This window comes from Meleagris gallopavo, chromosome 21 (assembly GCF_000146605.3).
Source record: "Meleagris gallopavo isolate NT-WF06-2002-E0010 breed Aviagen turkey brand Nicholas breeding stock chromosome 21, Turkey_5.1, whole genome shotgun sequence".
NCBI classification, from domain to species: Eukaryota; Metazoa; Chordata; class Aves; order Galliformes; family Phasianidae; genus Meleagris; species Meleagris gallopavo.
The window spans coordinates 1665054-1683189 of record NC_015031.2 but is presented as its reverse complement, the minus strand read 5'-3'; the positions used below and the strand labels follow the sequence as shown (position 1 = coordinate 1683189).

General features: G+C 56.0%; 1 protein-coding gene across 1 annotated transcript; it reads right to left on the bottom strand.

Moving 5' to 3' along the window:
- Nucleotides 1-1043: 1043 nt before the first annotated feature.
- Nucleotides 1044-17878, bottom strand: SH2B2 (SH2B adaptor protein 2). Its single transcript, XM_010721788.3, has 9 exons — nucleotides 17661-17878; nucleotides 12491-13369; nucleotides 10803-10904; nucleotides 8070-8161; nucleotides 6639-6733; nucleotides 6310-6489; nucleotides 6008-6201; nucleotides 5742-5913; nucleotides 1044-5187 (listed from the first exon to the last, which is right to left on the bottom strand). The coding sequence occupies exons 2-9, from the start codon at nucleotides 13340-13342 to the stop codon at nucleotides 4886-4888; spliced, it is 1989 nt and encodes a 662-aa protein (XP_010720090.1). The 5' UTR covers nucleotides 13343-13369; nucleotides 17661-17878; the 3' UTR covers nucleotides 1044-4885.
- Nucleotides 17879-18136: the final 258 nt, after the last annotated feature.

Below are 18136 nucleotides of genomic sequence, written 5' to 3'. Positions count from 1 at the left end.
TCCGGCCTGCCCTTTTGCCTGGCTGCCCGCTGCAAACTGCTCGGAGCGCCTCAGAGGAGGTGCAGGAAGCAGTGTGGGCTGTGTAGGCTGTGCCTCAGGCTCCTCGGGGCTCAGGTATTCACTGCTGGGGGGGCCTAGGATGTGTCATAAGTAAATGCACACTGCACAAGTGATGCTCCCTCAGGCATGGCGAGGGCCGTGAGGAAGGAGCAGGCGGTGTGCTGTGGCCTTGCTGGAAGCTGAGGGCTGCCCTGAGCTGTTGCTGCTACTTTATCCAGCCCCACAGCAGAGCTCGGCACATCTCCTACCACCCCACTGCCCCCAGCGCTGCTCCCAGTGACCCCACACCACTGTGGGATCTGTTAGCAAGGCCGCTCCAAAATCCGTCACGCTCCGGGCTCTGTGAGGAGAGAATTCTCAGCATTTTGCACGGACGCCCTGGCCCCAGCCAAATCCCTGCCCCGTGACGGTGTAAGCGATCCGGTGCTTCCTGGTGCCTCCCGGCAGGGCTGCGGCACCATCTGCTCGTGTCACTTTGGCAATTAGCAGGCCGTGCCCGCTGGCAGCGAGGGGCTGCAGCACAATTCCCCGTGGCATGGACTCACTGTAATGGGGAGGGTCGCTGCCTCATCTGTGCTTAATTAACACAGGGGCTTTGCCCAATCAGTGTGTGGACCAGCTGAGGGCTTGCATACCCCGAGCAATGCTTGCCTGGAGGAATGGAAGCTAGAGCTGGCTGTGATACAGCTCTCTCTACAAGCAAAATTTTTCATCGAGCTGCTGTGGCCATACAGAAATGGCATGGCATGTGCTCGGGCTGCGTGTGCGTCAGAGAATTAGCTACTAAAGGTCAACGGTGATGGAAGAGGGGCATCAGGCTTTGTGTCTTTATGGAGATAAGCTGGGGCACGGAGCTGGGCGCTGGGTTGAGACAGTTCCGTGCTGTGCATGAGGAGAGGGGAGAGAAAAGGGAACTCAGAGGTTGGGAATGGTTCCATCTGAGATTTATGGGTCATTTGTATTGACCTGAATTTATTAAGCCCACATGCTCTTCTCTCGTCCGTGAAGAAAATCAGAGCGGATCCACAGGTTCAGTCCTCTCTTTGTTTACAAAAGACTTTTTACCTCTGCTGAGGTTGCTATGGAAATGGCACTAGTTTATGCCTCGTGTTTGTCTTACCAACCTGATTTATAAAAGAATGGCTTGAATTCAGAGTTGGCTGAGTTCCCAGCTGTCTGTGCTGGCCCTGGAAGGCATCCCTGCAGCCACAGCCCTGGCTGCTGCCATGCAAACATCTTCCTCCATGCTGTCTCCCAGCTTGTGAGCTCCTGTCTCCGCAGCTCTCCCAGCTCGGGGTCCAAAACACAGCTTCCGAAAGCAGGGGTGTGGGCAGTGCTGTCAGGTCTCTGTGTGGCTGTGCCAATTGCTGCTGGAGAACAGCAAATCGGTGATGGCCAGACACCACTATGGCTGGAGGGCTGCAGGGAGCAGCTGGACAGCTCGATTCTCTTGCCCAAAGCGTGGCTTGTGCTGACAACAACTTGCAGCTCTGGGAAACGACAGGCAGCTGCCTGTCATCGGACAGAGCCCACGCAAACAGCACAGACCTGCAAGTAACACCCTCCCAAATGACACACCTAGGTGTGGACCCTCGATGTACACGTGTTACTTTTGAGATGCATCTGGGGAGGAAAGACGAGATTGTCACTTGTGTCAGACCAAAATAGGATGGATATCACTGTGTCACTGTGAAATAAAAAACCCTTGAGCTGGGATCTGGGCAGAACCGGGCTTGCTGGGGACACGGGATTTGCATTAGAGCAGTTCAGTGCAAAGCAAACAACAGCACTTCCTGATGTGTACCAGAGAAGCTCCTTTGTGTTTCAAAGCCATTGCATTCTGAGGTGTTCTCTTAACAAAAGGGATCCTTCTGGAAGCGCAGGGAGCTGTGCACAGAAAAGCCCTGCACATCAATCAGGCAGGAGCCACTGAGGACAGCTGAAACACCCGAGAAATGCGGGGGGCTGCACGGCTGCAAGCCCCTCATCTTCCTCCTCCTTCACGGCATCAGCCAGCGTGCAGCACACCGCAGAGCAGCGCCAATCTGCCCAGCCCACTCTGAGCCCACTCTCCCATTTTGCTGCTACATCTCCGTGTGCAATGCAGAGAGCAACCAGCAAAAGGACAGGAACGCACGTTTTCCAGCAGAACTAATGCCATAATTAGGCAATTCGCTAATACGCCGAGGTGAGAATGGCTTATGGGGAGGCAGGAGGAGCAGCTGTCCTGCAGACACAGCCCTCGCAGCAATGAAGGGCTGTCAGCTCCCCAGCTGGCCAGGCCCTGATGGATGGGCATCCAGGGCTGGTTAACAGGCTCCAGAGATTTTTGGGGAGGGAATGTTTTTGTGAATGGGTCGTGATGCAACCGTGGCCTGATTACAGAGCTGAGCAGCTCTCTCCACCCCCAAAAGCCATGTGTGAGCTGCGTCTGGAAGCTGTGTCTGCCGTGCTGCCGAGCTGTGACAGTGCAGTCTGGAACCACGTATCGGTTTTCCCTGGGGATCCTCAGCAGAAAAGAGCACGCTAGGAAGATGTACGGCAGCAGAGCATGAGGCATGCCTGCCTCCCTTGGGGATGGGGGTTGGAAAACATGTATGGGGAACACTGCTGCTAGGAGATGCTCCCCCAGGGCTGTTAATTCACTTTTATCTGCTCTGCTCCAGGGTTGAAGGCGTTTCAGCTTACACTGGCGACACACCAGACAATGAAAATGACAGACTGAGAGGAGAGGAAACCCAGCCCTGCAAAGGCTGGACGTGTCCTCCACCTCCCTCTGCTCAACTGTGATAAAAAATGCCCCCTCCTCCCTCCTCAGTGTGCCAGACCCACTCTGCTGGGCAGCCTGTGCCTTGCCACAGCTGCCTCAGGCCAGCAGCGAGGTCTGTATGCATGAGACATGACAGCATCCTCTCTCTTTCTACACAGCAAAGCTCCATGCTCATGTTCTTGTGCTGTCCTTTTTGCAAGTGGTTTTATTTTAAAACTGGAACTTGAGTTCTCCATTTGTTTAACAAGTCCCCTTTTTTCCTTTTTTTAAATAAAATTAATTTATTCTACAGAACAGTAAACTCTTCCAGACTCTTCCCTATTTACAAATGAACATGTTTGTTTGCAGATTGCTGCTCCCCCCCACCCCTCTCCTATCCCGTGATGCAGATGATGACAAATCAGCCAACATGTGAAGTTTTCTAAGGCAGTGCTCCCATCCACCGCCACCTGGGGACTGTGGGGAGAACAAGAGCAGTGACATCTGTGCCACATCTGGAGGTCCCCACTCAATCACTGTGTGAAGGGAGTTTGTGTTAAACCCAGCGACACAGAACATCCAGCTTCTCCCTATGTGAGCAAGGAGAAATGCCCACTCCCACTGCCCCAGCCTTCGCATAGGGAGGTGGCTACTGGCAGGGCAGGGTTTGAGGGCTGTGTGTTTGCAACAGTGGGAGCTGGCTGCAGGTAGGAGAGCTCCCAGCCCTCCGCAGCCCAGAAGGCAGCTCTCAGCTCTGAAGGAAGCTACAAGCCTTGAAGACAGCATCATCCCTGCCCATGGAAGGACAAGAAGAGACTCCAGAGCTGGGAAACGCTTTGCTAGCTCAGGAAAGAAGGCACCTAACAAAAAAAAATCTGATCCAAACCAAAACCAGATGCCAGAATAACTGTTCAGGCAATTCACTGGGATTTGAGCTTGGCTGTGGCTTGACTCTTACCCTACATGAAGCACACAATGCCAGCAAGCAGCCTGACCCCAGCATCTGTGCTCTCTCTCTCAGGTCTCTGCAGTGTAGGAGGGAGCTCCTTTTCATGCTGGAGATCTGCTGCAGGGGTCTGCTCAGAAGCCACCGTGCTGCTAAGAGGCAGAGACAGCACATGGTCCCTGCAGGCAGCGGTGCTGCCACGTGGCACTGGTGAGGGCAGGGTGGCACTTGAGCAAGGGAAATCCCAATGCTGTCAGCCCAACCCAGTCCCTGTGTTCCACCTGCACAGCCACACAGTTCCACCAGGAGCCACACTCCTTTCATTCTCTCCAAGTTTTTCAATTTCTATAAGAAAAAAAATAAAATAAAAATCTTCAATAGCATCCACTGAAGGTCTGTAGTGTTTGCACTCCTGGGGAGTGCTGTGGTGGCAATTCTGCTTCCAGCCCTGCACCTGGCCTCTGTCTGACCCCCTGGAGATACCCCAACTAAGAGCTGATGCGAGTGGGGCTGGTGTTGTGTTTTCCAAGGTTTGCCTTCAGCGATGGCAATGAGTGCTGTGGAAAGGAGGCAGAAGATTGCTGATACCCTTGTAGGCATCCAAGGTTTCAGAAGCAAAGGAGAGGAAGAAAGGGGGTGTTCAGGGAGTCTCTACAAGGAGAAAAAGGACAAAGGAAGAGAAAGGGCAGGAAAGCAGGGAAAGACCTTCTTCCAATGAGATGCATCAAGCTTTGGACAAAAAGCCTTCTCCTGGCAGAGCATGGGAAACTTGTGCCCCAGAGACACACAAGGATGGAGCTGGGCTGGGCATGGGGCACCATGCCTCCAGGCACACAGACCTGTGTCTACAAGGACAGCTCTGCAGGGACACTTCCATCCCCATCCCAAAATGCCCAAACCTCAGTGCTGGGAGAACACTTGGTCAGGAGGGAAAGGGAAGGTGCCACAAGCTTCAAAACAGCACTGATGCTTCCAACCTCGCACCCACTCAGTGCTGCCAGGTCCAGCTGGGCCATCACACAGGAGCAAGGAGGAGATCCTAGCCCCAGTGCTGGTGTGGCAGTGAGGCTGGTGCAGCAGCAATGGGCACGGTTGCCCCGTGTCCCCCCATCATCCCGCCCCTAAGGGGCTCAGTAGAAGGAGTATTGGTTCTCCACTGCCCGGGTCCGACTGCGGGCACCGTCAGCATCGTGGTAGTCCTCAGTGCCGGTGGCAGCAGGCTCTGGCCGGCGCTCAGCGCTGTCGCTGCGGGGGCCCAGGGCTCCCTCCAGGCGGTGGTAGGGTGTGGGGACGGCGGGGGGCACAGCTACCCCCTCAGTGGGTGGTGGGACTGGCGGAGCGGCGGGCGCTGTGTTGCAGAAGTAGTGTGGGGGTGGTGGGTCGGTGCGGCAGAGCGGCGGCTGTGGCACGAGGGCTGGCGGAGGGCCAGCGTCTGCAAGGGAATCATGGAATATCTCAAGTAGGAAGGAACCCGCGGCACCGCTCAGAAATGAGACCATACGTCTGAGAGCACCGTCCAGATGCTAATGGAATGCGGAGCTCAGCCCTTCTGAGGGTGGCCTGGGGGATGGTGCCTTGCCATGCCCATTCTCCCCATCCTTCACCCTGTGCACCCCAACCTTCCCTGCCCACCTTCTCCATGCCCCAGTGAGCTGTGCAGACCTCTAACCCTCTCCTATCTGAGCCAAGGATCCTAAGGAGACTCATTCTTTTTTGGGTGGTGCTTCTTCTCAGAAAGAGTGATGATGCAGTGGCACGGCTGCCCAGGGAAGTGGGGCAGTCCCCAATCTTGGAGGTGTTCCAGAACCGTGGAGATGTGGCACTGAGGGACGTGGTGGTCAGCGGGCATGGTGGGGTGGGCTGGGGTTGGACGTGGGGATCCGAGAGCTCTTTTCCAACCTGAATGGTTCTATGATTCTGTGGTTCTATGATCCCAGCCCCAATCCTCCCCACCAGCCCCAAACCCAACACGGCCCCAGCACTCACCGGGCTGCAGGCTTTGGGCCACCACGTAGCTCCGAAGCGTGATGTCTGCAGCGCCGCCTGACTCCAGCGGGATGGGGTGTGTGTGGAAGTGTCGCAGCATGTCGAAGATGCTCTGGAACCAGAGATGCTGCACATGGCACTGCCCGCTCTCGTTCAGTGACAGGCGGAGGTGCTGTGAGGATAGGGCAGGAGGTGAGCTGCAGGTGAAAGGCCCCAACCTCCCTCAGCCTCGCAGCCGCCCGATGTTGGCTCGGGAAGTCACCCACCTTGGCTTTGCCCTGGAAGTTGAAGGTCAGCACGTACTCCCCAGGCCGTGTCTCACTCTGCCGGATGACGAACAGGCCGTGGCTCCGGGCACCGCCGAACAGCACCAGCTGAGCCGCCTTGATCCGTGACAGCGTCCCATGGAACCAGGGGAAGTCAGACAGGTTGATCTCTGTGTCCACTTCGCTGTCCTCTCCTGGCCGCAAGCACCACTGGGTTTTAGGGAGCATGTAGGCATTGCCTTCTCCCAGCCCCAAGGACGAGGCAATAGGGCCACGTGCCGCATTCCCCCAAGCAAACCTACCTGCAAGGTGCGTGCTGGCTGTGGGTGCAGACTCCAGTGTCTGCAAGAAGCTCTCCAGTGGGACATGGGCCAGCAGCTCCCCCACGGAATCCCTGCCCCGGCCATGGGGTGCGGGCATAGCAGTGGTGGTAGCATTGTGAGCAGCCGGCAGGGCACATCTATCTGGCAGCCGGTGCACATCTGGAAGGAAACATTGATGCTCTCAAGCAAGAGCAGGCATGTCCCCATGATGGGGGCTAGCACGAGGACGCAAGCTCCCAAACCACGCTGCCTGACAGGAGCTGCCCCACACACAGCAGACACCTCCCAAACCCCGTGGGATCTCTCACCATCAGCCAGGAACTCGCAGCTGCAGGAGGACGCCCGGCCTGGCAGGCAGGCTCCCTGAGCACAGGATGCCAACTCGATGTCATCCCCGCTGTCCCTAGTGGGAGAGCACAGAGCAGAGGGTCACACACTGCACACAGGGCATCACCCCCTGGAGAGACTCCTTTTGCTCCAGCCCCACCATCCCAATGAAATCCCAGCTCCTCAGCCTCAGCCCTTCCTCCCAGAGCACAAAAGAACCTGCAGCGCTCAGCGCCATGGGACGGGGCATGGTGAGAAGCTAATGCACCACACACCCAGGCTGCCCCGTGCACTTGAGCACCATTGTTGAGCAAGCTCCCAGCTTGCTCACAGCCTATTTTTAGCTGCTCGTGGCATTCGGGTGCTCTTTTGCTTAACAGCAGCCATGTGTGTGCCAGCAGCCAGGAAGCGGCTGCGTTAGCGTAAGGGCTCACGGGGGAGCTGCTGAATTATTTAGTGGCCAGTAAGTGAATCAGCCACTGGGAGTCATTCAGCTGCAGCCACTTAAAAAAAAAAAAAAAAAAAGAAAAGAAAAGAAAAGAAAAAATAAATAAATAAGAGTAGAAGGAAACCAAAACCGACAGAGCTCTGCAGAAATCCTGTTGCTGGGTGCTTACGCAGAGGTTTCAGCACGGATCCTTGGCAGGAGGACTGAGCACTGCATGCAGGAGCTGAATGAAAATTCATTCTTGGCACTGAGCGCGCGTGGCAGCGTATGAAGCGGCTCATTATTATTTGCTGTGGAGTTCATTATTATTTGCTTTACGGCCGTGTCTGGAGGCCAGCACAGGGTTGTATATATTTAAAGAAGCACATAGCTGAATTTCCCCAGCAAAGGGCAGCTTTGGGGACAAGCTGATGTGGGGAAGAGGGCACAGGAGGCAGAAGGGACCTCCGCAAGCCCCCATCCCAGCTTTGTTCAGGGCTTTCACTCCTAAAAGCTCCCTTTGGAAGCCATGGCAAGAAGGGCAGTGCTGGAGGCTCCCTGGGGGAGTGTGCCTGCAGAGCGTTCATTACAGCATGGATACTGGGCTGAAATAAAAGGATGGGAAGTAGGGCTGATATTGAGTGCACGCTTTGTAGGGTGCACTCTGACACACAGCAGTTGCTGACTCTGCCTCCAGATTTTTGCCCCAGTGAATCAGGGACTTTTTGCAATAAGCCAGGCAGCAGAAATTGTATCAGCTGGGGTCTGTTCCAAGCCAGTGGTCTGTGAGAACTGCCTACCAGTACCAGCAGCCAGCCCACCACTCTCTGGGCTGTACAGGGGAACTTTTCACTTGCTGGAACAAGATGATTTTCCTTTCAACAAAAACATCATGCCTGAATCGTGCCCAGGTCATATCCTGACCGAGTGGGGAGAAGGGGGCTGCAGTGTGCAGGGGGAGCCCAGCCGTGCCCATGAGCCTTACCCAGGGTCAATGCAGTCCTGAATATCTGCCACCCAAGAGTGCTTCTGCAGGGAGTCAATGGTCTCCAGGATGTACTCAGCACCGTTCTCCACCTGGAGGTGAGTCAGGACAGTGTTAGGTCATGTTTGGGGTCCTGCATCCCCCACCAGGCAAAGCCAACCCCATAACACAGTGGGACAGCAGCCACCTCCACATCTACATACTGACATGAATAACTCCTTGCTTGGAGGACAATGAGATGTCCCCATCCCAGCAAAGGGATGGCAAGGGGTGACCCAGAGATGCTCAAAGACTGAGAACCCAAAGGATCTGGGCTGCTCTGAGGCTGAGAAGGGAGCAAACACCATATGGCAAGAGGGGGGCAGTGGGCACCAGGAGATGCTGCTGCCCCATCCTTCCCAGACCCCCTGCATGACCCTGAGCTGGGAGGAGCCCTGGCTCTGGGAGGGTATCGCATTGCCAGCCAAGAGCCTTCTTGCAAATTAAATTAATGGCATACAACTGAATCACTGTCCTGAAAATAAACAGGGAGCAGTGCCCGGGGCGAGCAGCACCCGGTCCCCTGCCATGCGCCAGCTGTAGGGGAGCAGCAGAGCCCGTTTTGTTTAACCAAGGGTTTGCAGCTTGGGAGAGCACAGTGCTCCTTCATGCACAGCATGAAAGCAAGCAGAGCATGTGTAGGGCTCGGGTATTTTGCAAGCACTGCTTGTGCAATGGAAAAAATGCGTGTGCTCGGCGTCTGATGTGCGGTGAGAACGCACCGTCTGCTAATTGCTGGGTGACTGAGCATCATGGGGTCCAGTGTGGCCCCCCTGCACGAGGCAGGGGCTTTCCCACCCATAGGTGAAGGCTCTGCATCAGCCCCAAGTGCAGAAGGCAGCAGGGGCTGCCCTCTGGCCCCTGTCCCACCTCTCTGATCCATGCCCCAGCGCCGACGGGGGTTCCAGTCCTCTGCAAAGAGTGATAGCAACAAGCAACAGAAATGAGGCCCAGGACAGAAGGTGTGCCATGAGGAGTAAAGGGCGTCAGAAACACACCGTGAAAGGAAGATGTGGGAGGGAGCACAGCGGGAAAGGGGCAGCAGATGATGCTGAATGAGCCCCTAGGGTTGACTCAGTGCTTGGTTGCCTCACAGAAGAGATCGATGGCAATCATTTAACCCTGCAGGCAGAATGGGGCAGGAGCAGGTTAGAGGGTAAACGGGGAGGGGATAATTACTGAGAAGGTGGGAGCAGCACTGGAGTCAAGGCAGTGGAGGAAGAGCAGCAAAAGGGGCTGAGATTTTACAGGGATCTGGAAACCATGATCAGAAGAAGTGATGAGCCATATTCCAAGAGCAGACACTGATAGTTAATGGCCAAAGCGGAGGAGATGCTGAGCCTTATGCTCACAGCCCTCACAGCCCCACTCATGCTGCCATTCAGCAGCGACGAGGACAGAAGGAAGGAGGAGAGGATGGATCCCTGATCAATTCAGAGATGACACCACGCTGCAGCGTGCTGGAGGATGAGGCAAGAATTCCAATGAATGCCCTGATGCTGAGAAATCAGCTTTGAAAGAAAAAGACCCAGGCAGCTCTACCTCAAGGGCATGGCGCTGACGCCAGCAGGGGAACCACGACTGCAGAGTGCTTCCGTAAAAAGCATGGCAAGGTTAGGGCAGCTCATGAGCTGCTGTGAGTCAGCGGCATCCTCTGGGCATGGAGACAGCCAGAAGATGCACTGGGGCTGAGGAAAGGGGAAGAGGAAAGGAGAAGCGATGCAAGGAGAAGTGATGCTTCCTGCTGGCTCCGGGCTGCTGCACTGCCTTCACTTTGAGGCACGTGGGGAGGACCAACGTCAACAGGGCCTGAGGGAACAGCACGGAGCTGCGTCAGGGGAGGGTCGGACTGGTGGTGAGGAGAAGGTTCTGCACCAGAGAGTGTTGGACACAGAACAGGCTCCCTGAGGCAGTGGGCACAGCCCTGAGCTGCTGGAGTTCAAAGAGCATTTGGACAGTGCTCTCAGATGTGTGGTTTGGTGGCCCTCTGTGGAGCCAAGAGCTGGACTTGATGATTCTTTTGGGTCTCTTCCTACTTGGGATATTCTAAGATTCTCTGGCTGGGGCCATGCAGTGCTCAGTGAGGAGGTCTCTGCTGCCATCCATCCCATGGTGCTTCCCAACACTGCCACCTGAGCCTGGGATTTGCCACAGAGGGCTGCTGCCTGTCAGCAGGGAGCATTCAGTTAATTGCATTGTATGGAGAATGATTTCTCTGGGGTCTCTAGCTGGGGATGGATTCAGTCTCTCTGCTCGCATCCCTTGCAAATTGTCTCTAGATACCCATTTCAGCATTCTTGTAGTGATGGGGTAAAGCAAAACACGATGGCAAAGCCAGGCAAACACCAGGGAGGTGGTGGAGTCACCATCTCTGGAGCTGTTCAAGAACTGTGCAGATGTGGCACTGAGGGACACTGTCAGTGGGCATGGTGGGGGTGGGCTGGGGTTGGACTTGGGGATCTGAGCGGTCATTCTCAGCCTGAATGATTCTATGACTGTACCTCAATCCTAACATACCCGGGCATCAGGTGGATGCTGTGTCATTGTGGGAGCCCCAAAGGAGAGCACTGCATGGGAAAGGGGGGCAGCAGCAGCATCAGCAGTGCTGGAGCAAGGAAATATCCCTGGGGCCAAAGCATCCCTGCAGTGGGGTTGGATGTGGGGCTGGATTCCCACCGCTGCCCCTACCCTCACCTTCAGCACAAAGGTGTTGTCCTTGTCAGGCATCTCCAAAGGCATGGTGGTCCGCACCTCAATGATGGCTGACAGTGGGATGCTCACCTTGGGCTTGGAAGCCTGAAAAAAAAAAAAAAAGGAAAAAAGAATGAGAACAAACAAACAAATAAATCAAATCAATCAATAAATAATAAAAAGTCGTCGCTCAGTCGAATCAAACTGTCCCAGGGGAGAATGCAGCTCTCAGCAAGGCAAGATAGCAGCTCAGCCCACACGCTTGTTACGGGGGGGTGGGGAGATAAAAAAAAAAAAATTAAAAAAAAGCACTGATTTCCCTCATGTGCCTGATAACTCTGAGCTCTTTTAATTAAATGAAGAAAAGGCCTGGTGGAAGATGGGGAAGTTCATGTGCTTGTCTGCCAAGCTTCCTTGCTGCGGCACTGGCATCCCGATGGGGCTGGTGATGAGCACTGGGCTGCAGGTTACCAACAACAGGTTCAGTTCCTATTTTTTTCTTTTTGTCTTTTTCTGTTAAGGGGAAAAAAGCTAAAAGCTGAAGTATGAGAACAGGAACTGCTCCTTTCCCCTCTGGGATGTTTCATTTCCACCTCTGCGATCCGCAGTACCACCTCCACATGTGTTACTTGGGGCCCAGCACTGCTGTGTTCTTCCATCAGTGTTCCCACCAGAGAAGGTGAGAAAGGCAAAACACAAACTGCTCATTCAGCAGCAGGCAGGGAACAGCCTGCTCCTGAGGGGTCTTCCTGCACCACATGGGAAGTGCTATTAATGCACTTGCATCTCTGCAAGTGTATTTTCCCCTTAAAACTCTTGGACACTTAGAACAACTGTCAGGGATCCCTGGGCTCACTGCATCCCACTGAAGCAGTAGTTAAGAAGGGACATGATGGGATGAGGGGAGAAGGAAAGGAAAACTGAAGACAGAGGGCTGTGATTACAGCAGGTTTTCCTTCCCATGGCATTTAAATAATACGAGATTTCTATTCTAACACATCTACCAAGGCCCCAAGGAATGACTTACTATTTCCCCCAGGGCTGCCAAAGATGAGCACGCACAGCACAGATGAGGCTCTGTAAGCTCAGGGGAGGGCTGGGTAGCACAAGGATAGTTGGATATTAGGAAAATCTCCTAAAGAGTGGTGATGTAGTGGCACAGCTGTCCAGGGAGGTGGGGGAGTCCCCATCCCTGGAGGTGTTCCAGAACTGTGGAGATTTGGCACTGGGGGATGTGGGCAGTGGGCAGTGCTGGTGGAAGGTGGGTGGTTGGACTGGGTGATCTTAGAGGTCTCTTCCAACCTCAGTGATTCTATGATTGTTCCAAATGAATTATCAGTTTGAAAATAAGGAGTGCCAAGTCCAAGCGTGGGACCTCTTGGTGGCACGTGGAGCATTCTGCAAAGTGTTGGGGAGAGCAAAAACTCCTCGTGTTCAGGACACTGTGCATCTCAGCACGGCAGTGAGCTTCTCTGCAACCACCAATGCTTTGGGCTGAGCCAGCAGGCTGGGCTTCAGCACCTTTCCAAAGATCACGGGGGACGAGAACCGATGCTTTTGTGGATGGGACCCAACTGTGTGTGCATTCATGTGTGTCTCAACGCTCAGCACCACACCTCCCCAAACCCACCAAGCACAATTGCTGCCTCAACTTCACCCCAACACTTCCAAGGACCTCAGCCAGGCCTTACCTTGGGAGGGACGTAGAACTCGAGCAGGAACCTCTCCCCTTCCACCTTCACGGCCTTGCGCAGCAGGAGGCGGCATTTCTGCCACTGTGAGCTCCCCACACAGTTCGTGTCATCGGCCACCATGTAGCGCAGCGTGCCCTCCCTCTGGATGTCCACCAGCTCCACCTTGGAGGACTGTGCCTTGGACAGACGCAGCTTGTGGGTCCACTTCTCCCGGGGGTCAGTGGGCTCCTTGCCCCACGGCTCCCTCTCGGTCCTCCTGGTGCCTGGAGCCGCCTCGGCGCCCGGCTCGGGAGAAGACCTTCGGTGCCACATCTCCTTCATGCCGTCCACCACGCACAAGCTCATGTTCCTCAAGGAGAAGCCCTTCTTGAACTTGGGCTTGGCGGAGGCGTGCACGGAGACGTCCTCCGAGCTGCGCGACTGGCCATAGGAGGACACTTTGCGTGCCTGCGCCTGCTGCGCCGGGCTGAGATAGCGGCCGGCACCCAGCGGGGCCTCCATGCTGTCCAAGGATTCGGTGGACGTTTCCTCCTTCCGCTGGGCCACCTCACGCCCGTAGGGCACGTGGCAGTTCTGCAGCCCCACGAAGGGCACGATGTTGTACTTGGTGGGCGAGTCGGAGACGAACACCCGGCTGACCTCCAGGCTGAAGATATCCAAGAAGTTGGCGGCGAAGTGATGGGAGAAGGAAGCCTCGGCGCCCGGCGTGTCGTAGTGCGGGTTCTCCTTCAGGAACTGGCAGAACTTCTGGGCGAAGTCGACGGCGGCCGCCTGGGCGTGCAGCTCGCAGAACTCACGCCAGTCGGGGAGCGGGGAGGAGGGCTCCTGGCACAGGGCATCGCCGTTCATGGCTGCCCCATTCCACCTGGCGGCGGGCTGTGGGCAAGGGCACAGCGTCAGCATGGCCGCAATGGTCCCCCGCAGCTGGTGCGGGTCTGCAGCCCCAGCACAGAGTGGGAAACGCTGTGGGAAAGTGGTTTTGTGCTCTTTCCTCTCCCTCTGCCGCACTGGAACAAAACGTGGCCCTGGCAGCGGCCATAAATTGTACTTATTTTATGATTATGACCCATTCAAAAGTGCCATTGATTTCTCATAAAACCACGGAGGAGTCCGTGACCAGAGCAGCCTGGGGACCTCCAGGCCCAACACCATCATTAAACCTCACAGCCTCAACAGAAAGCCTGGGGGATCAACAAGTCCATGGGTTAAAGGGAAAAATCAACCAAGAAAGCAGAGCTGGAGCCAGCAGGAGCTGAGCAGAGGTGAGGACCAGACCCACATTGCCATGGGAGAAGCACCCAACGTCACCAACCTCTGCCCAAACTGTTGACAGGAGTTGGGAGTGGGAAGCCCAGCTTTTCCACTGCCTTGCAGTTCCCTGTGTGCTTCTCTGCCCCACTCACACAGCAGGGAAATCCCTGGCCTCACAGTTTAGGATGTGTCTGAATTTCCCCAAGAGACAGCAGGAAAGCAGCGTAAAACGCAAAGCTGTTTGTTACCAGGCCAGCAAATGCAATCCATCCATCACTGGCACAGAATTTAAAGGCTCAGCGACTGCCCTTCAGCACTACAGTGCACGGCTGCAGCTCCCTGAGCACACAGCAGCCCAATAGGAATTTTGGGGAAACAAAGAGGGTCTCCTGCTGGCAATGTAAGTGGGCATGGCCAGCATCACCAGGAAGACAGCTTTGCCCTGGGGGCTGTGCTTCTCCCCATTGATCCCAGGAGGGATGGAGCAGGAGAGAGACTGACTGCCCAGAACTGAGGGGTTGCCAAGATGTGACACCCAGAGATTAGAGAGGGGAAAAAAAAAAAACAAACAACAAAGCCCAAAGCACTTCAAAAAATGATAAACCCCAAACAGAAAGCCGGGCCACCCAGCAGCCGCAATGGAGACACGCACACAGAGGCAACACAGCATCTTGCTTTCATCTGCACAGGGATGACAGAATTTCAAAGGGCAATTTATAAAAATGAAGCCTGGAGGAGCAATGACATGCAGGCCTGGAGGAGGCAGTGGGGTGAATAGCTCCCCATCACCCCCTGCCCACAGTGGGTCCAGGACCCCTCCATGGGAGCATCAGGGGGTTTGTGGCACCCTCCAATGCAGAGACATCCCCCCTGGCAGGCACTCCTTTACCTGATTCCTGCAGGAAGCAGCTCCCAATTATCTTTGCAGATTTACCTTTCATCTCGGTGCCTCCGCTCCCCTCCATGCCAACAGCGCTGCCCCACTTCTCAAAATAACTTCCATGGCACAGACAACATCCCTGGGCAGGGCGCTGGGAGGCAAAGCAAGCAGCAAATCCACAGGGGCTTTTGGGAGACTGGGGGCAATTCACCCTTAGCCCCACTGCCCACGTGCTGTAACGTGCTCCCATGGAAGGAGGCAGAGCCCTTGGCAAGGGAGGTCTGCCAGGGGTCATAGACAGAACATAGGAATATGGGAATCATCACTGAGGTTGGAAAAGACCACTAAGGACATCAAGTCCAACCCAACCCACCCCACTGTGCCCCACTGACTGCAGCCCTCAGTGCCACATCTCCATAGCTCATGGACACCTCCAGGGACAGGGACTCCCCCACCTCCCTGAGCAGCTACCGCATCACTGCTCTTTGGAAGAAAGCATTGTCCCTAATATCCAACCTGAGCCCCCGTGGTCACAGAGTGACAGCAGGGACCATGGGGCGCCCAGCCAAAGATGTGGGCTGTCATTGCTTCTAACCCACCTGCACCTCAAATGCCATTGGGGCAGAGCTGCGTCCTGCTGCTGCTGTCACTTGGGGGGAAGCAAGTCAAGATTTTAGAAGGGGAATGAATGAATAAATAAATAAATAAAAAGATTCCTGGGGAGCGGCCAAGTGGAAGCCCAGGTTGCAGTGTGAGCCAGCTGCTGGCAGCCAGGCCATGCCAAGCGCTGCCGATAAGCCGCAGGGATGCGCCCCGTGCAGCGCGGTGCGAGTCGGCACACAGCAGGAGAAGGAGAAGAGAGGTGAAGTGAGCTTCTGACTTCCAGAAGAAGAAATGAAATTTCAGCCGTCAGCAGAAGTGCGAAGGACCACGGAAAAACAAAACAAAACAGGTTTCCGGTGAGGTGGGAGTCAGAACAAAGCCGCTGGGATTTGCTGAACCAGAGCAGTATGGAGGAACTAACAACTAATGAGGTGTTAATAACGCAGTGCCGGCCATGGGACAGCGGAGCAGCCAGGCCAGCACTTGCTCCAAGGACTTTATTTAAGGAAACAACCCTAAGAAAGAGATGTTTCCTTTCCGCCCCACACAGCGTGGCCAGGAGAGGCAAGTCAGGCAGAATGGCACCCAACCTTCATAGGGTACAGCACCGCAGGGACCCGCGGCCATCCTGCAGGGAGCGCTGGGGTCAGAGTGCGTGCAAGCAGGAGGTCCTGCTGCTCAGCTTCCAGCAACATCGATGCCACTCAAAGGAAAGCCGGGCACCTGCTCACCCCCAGCACAGAGGCTGACCTCAGCCATCCCCACGTGTCCGCGCCGGGAGATCCCTGGGTCACGAGCAGGCACTGCAGCAATGTGACACCGCGCGGTCCTGGGTGCCGCTGCTGGCACGGAGAGCAGAGCGCACGGCCCCGGGGTGCTGCCAAAGAGGCTAAAAACAGGATGGGGACCGCGCCGGGGGCACGGCGAGCATCGTGTCCAATGCACTGCCTTCATGTTTGCTATGCGGCCCATAGGGATGGAAGATGGAGACCGAGCCACCTCCTCCTGGTGGCCTTTGTGTCGGCGCCGGGGCCCCAGACCGGCTCTATGTGTGGTCAGAGGGACAGAAAGCCATAATAGTAATAACAGATTGCCTGCCAGGGCAGCTTCTTGGTGAAACAACAGTGCTTTTGGTGCAGGAGGACACCCTTCTGCTCACCCAATGGGTGCTGCTCACCTGCCTGGCTCCAGGAGCGTCACTGCACACTGCGATCCACCCTGCTGCTATTTTTACCCCCACAATAGCAGAGTAGTGGCAGAGCCCCATCCCAGCCCGGCGAGCTCACGTTTCCCTCGCTAAGCCTCAGCTTCCTTCCGCCCCTCGGCCCATAACAAATCTCTCCTCTCAACTTCCCACTCCAACAGAGCCCACGCTGGGCGCCTCTGGGTGCTGTGCATTAAGCACTCACCCTATAGGGCCATAGAGGGCTCAAAGGGGTAGGTTTGGGGCACAGCGTGGCACGACACAGCCTTTCTCAGCTCTCAGCCAGGATCTCCATCCCTTAGGGGATGGGAAGGAAAACCCCAAGATTGTTTTTCAATTACGGCTCATATTGAACACGGGATAAAGTTACATAGGTCCGTATGCATTGTCTCTCAGGCACGTGTGCCGACAGCATCCGATGGCATCCAAATGGGGAAGCGGGGCTCTGCCCTACACCACAACGCTCACAGCTCAGCACTCAGTGCAGCAAAACAGCTCCATAGAACCCCACTGAGCTCCACGTCCCTTGAACAGGCGATGTCCAAAGGTCCCACATATCCTACTTCCCCTTTGCTGTGCTAGGCACAGCATGGGGGGCTCTATCCGTGGATGTTCCCCCCATGGCAATGCCCCACTGCCATGTGCACAGAACACCACCAGGACGCCCTGCAGCTGCCATGGGGAAGATGGAACCTTCGCTGCTCTGCTCGCCCCCAGCTCGGAAGCGCGGCGCTGAGGAATGCCAAACATCCACAGACTGTGCACCCAACAGCAGGTGCTCTGAGTGCTCAGGGCTTTCCCCCCTCGAAAAAAAATAAAAATAACACCATCAGGTGTGGGATGACAGCTCTATCTCAGTGGGGGGGGATTTGGGCTGAGGAAGAACGGGGCACCCCAAGATGCACGAGGGCAGCAGATGTGTGGCCACCACAGGGTTTCTGATTCTGCAATTGTCAGCCCACCCTGGGGAAGAGGAAGAGGAGGAGGAAGGGCTGCAGCACCCGCAGCGTGCAGACACCAACGTGCCTCTGAGAGCAGTTGGGTGAGAACCACGAAGGCTGGCCGCGACCACTATGACCATTCAGCCCGACCATCGCGAGACCCCCGAGCAGGTGCTGAGCAGGGAGCAGAGCCGTACGAAGCCCAGCACCACCACAGTGCCGGCACATAAGGGCCATCTGTGCACCATCCCGGCTGCAGCCCCGAGCGCAGCGCAGCCCCGCGGTTACCTCCACTCCCGGCGCAGCTCAGCGTGTCCCCGGGGCAGCGCGCTTCCACCCGCGCAGGTGCATGGCTCAAAGCGACGGGTCCGTACAGCCAAACGCGGCTCTAAGAGGGATCTGGAGGGCAAAGTTGGACGCGGTCAGCCCCACCGGAGCGAGAGCGGAGCTTCGCATCGCGGCGTATCTCACCCCGCTGGGCACCGCGGAGCCCCACAGCCCCGAGCAGCGGTCCCAAAGGCCGCGCAGCGCTGCGGGGAATGCGGCAGCGCCGGGGGGAGACCCCGGGAGGGAGGGGGAAAAGGGGGTAGGGAGCGGAGCTGCTGTGCACCCGGAGCTTGGAGGGGAAGCGGGGGGGGGGGAACCCCGAGAGCCGCGCGGGAGGCGTGCGAACCTCACGCAAATAATGGAAATAAACAAATAAAGCCGTAGGTAAATACAAAAAATAGAGGAAAAAAAAATAATCAAAGCTCGCCTCTAGATCG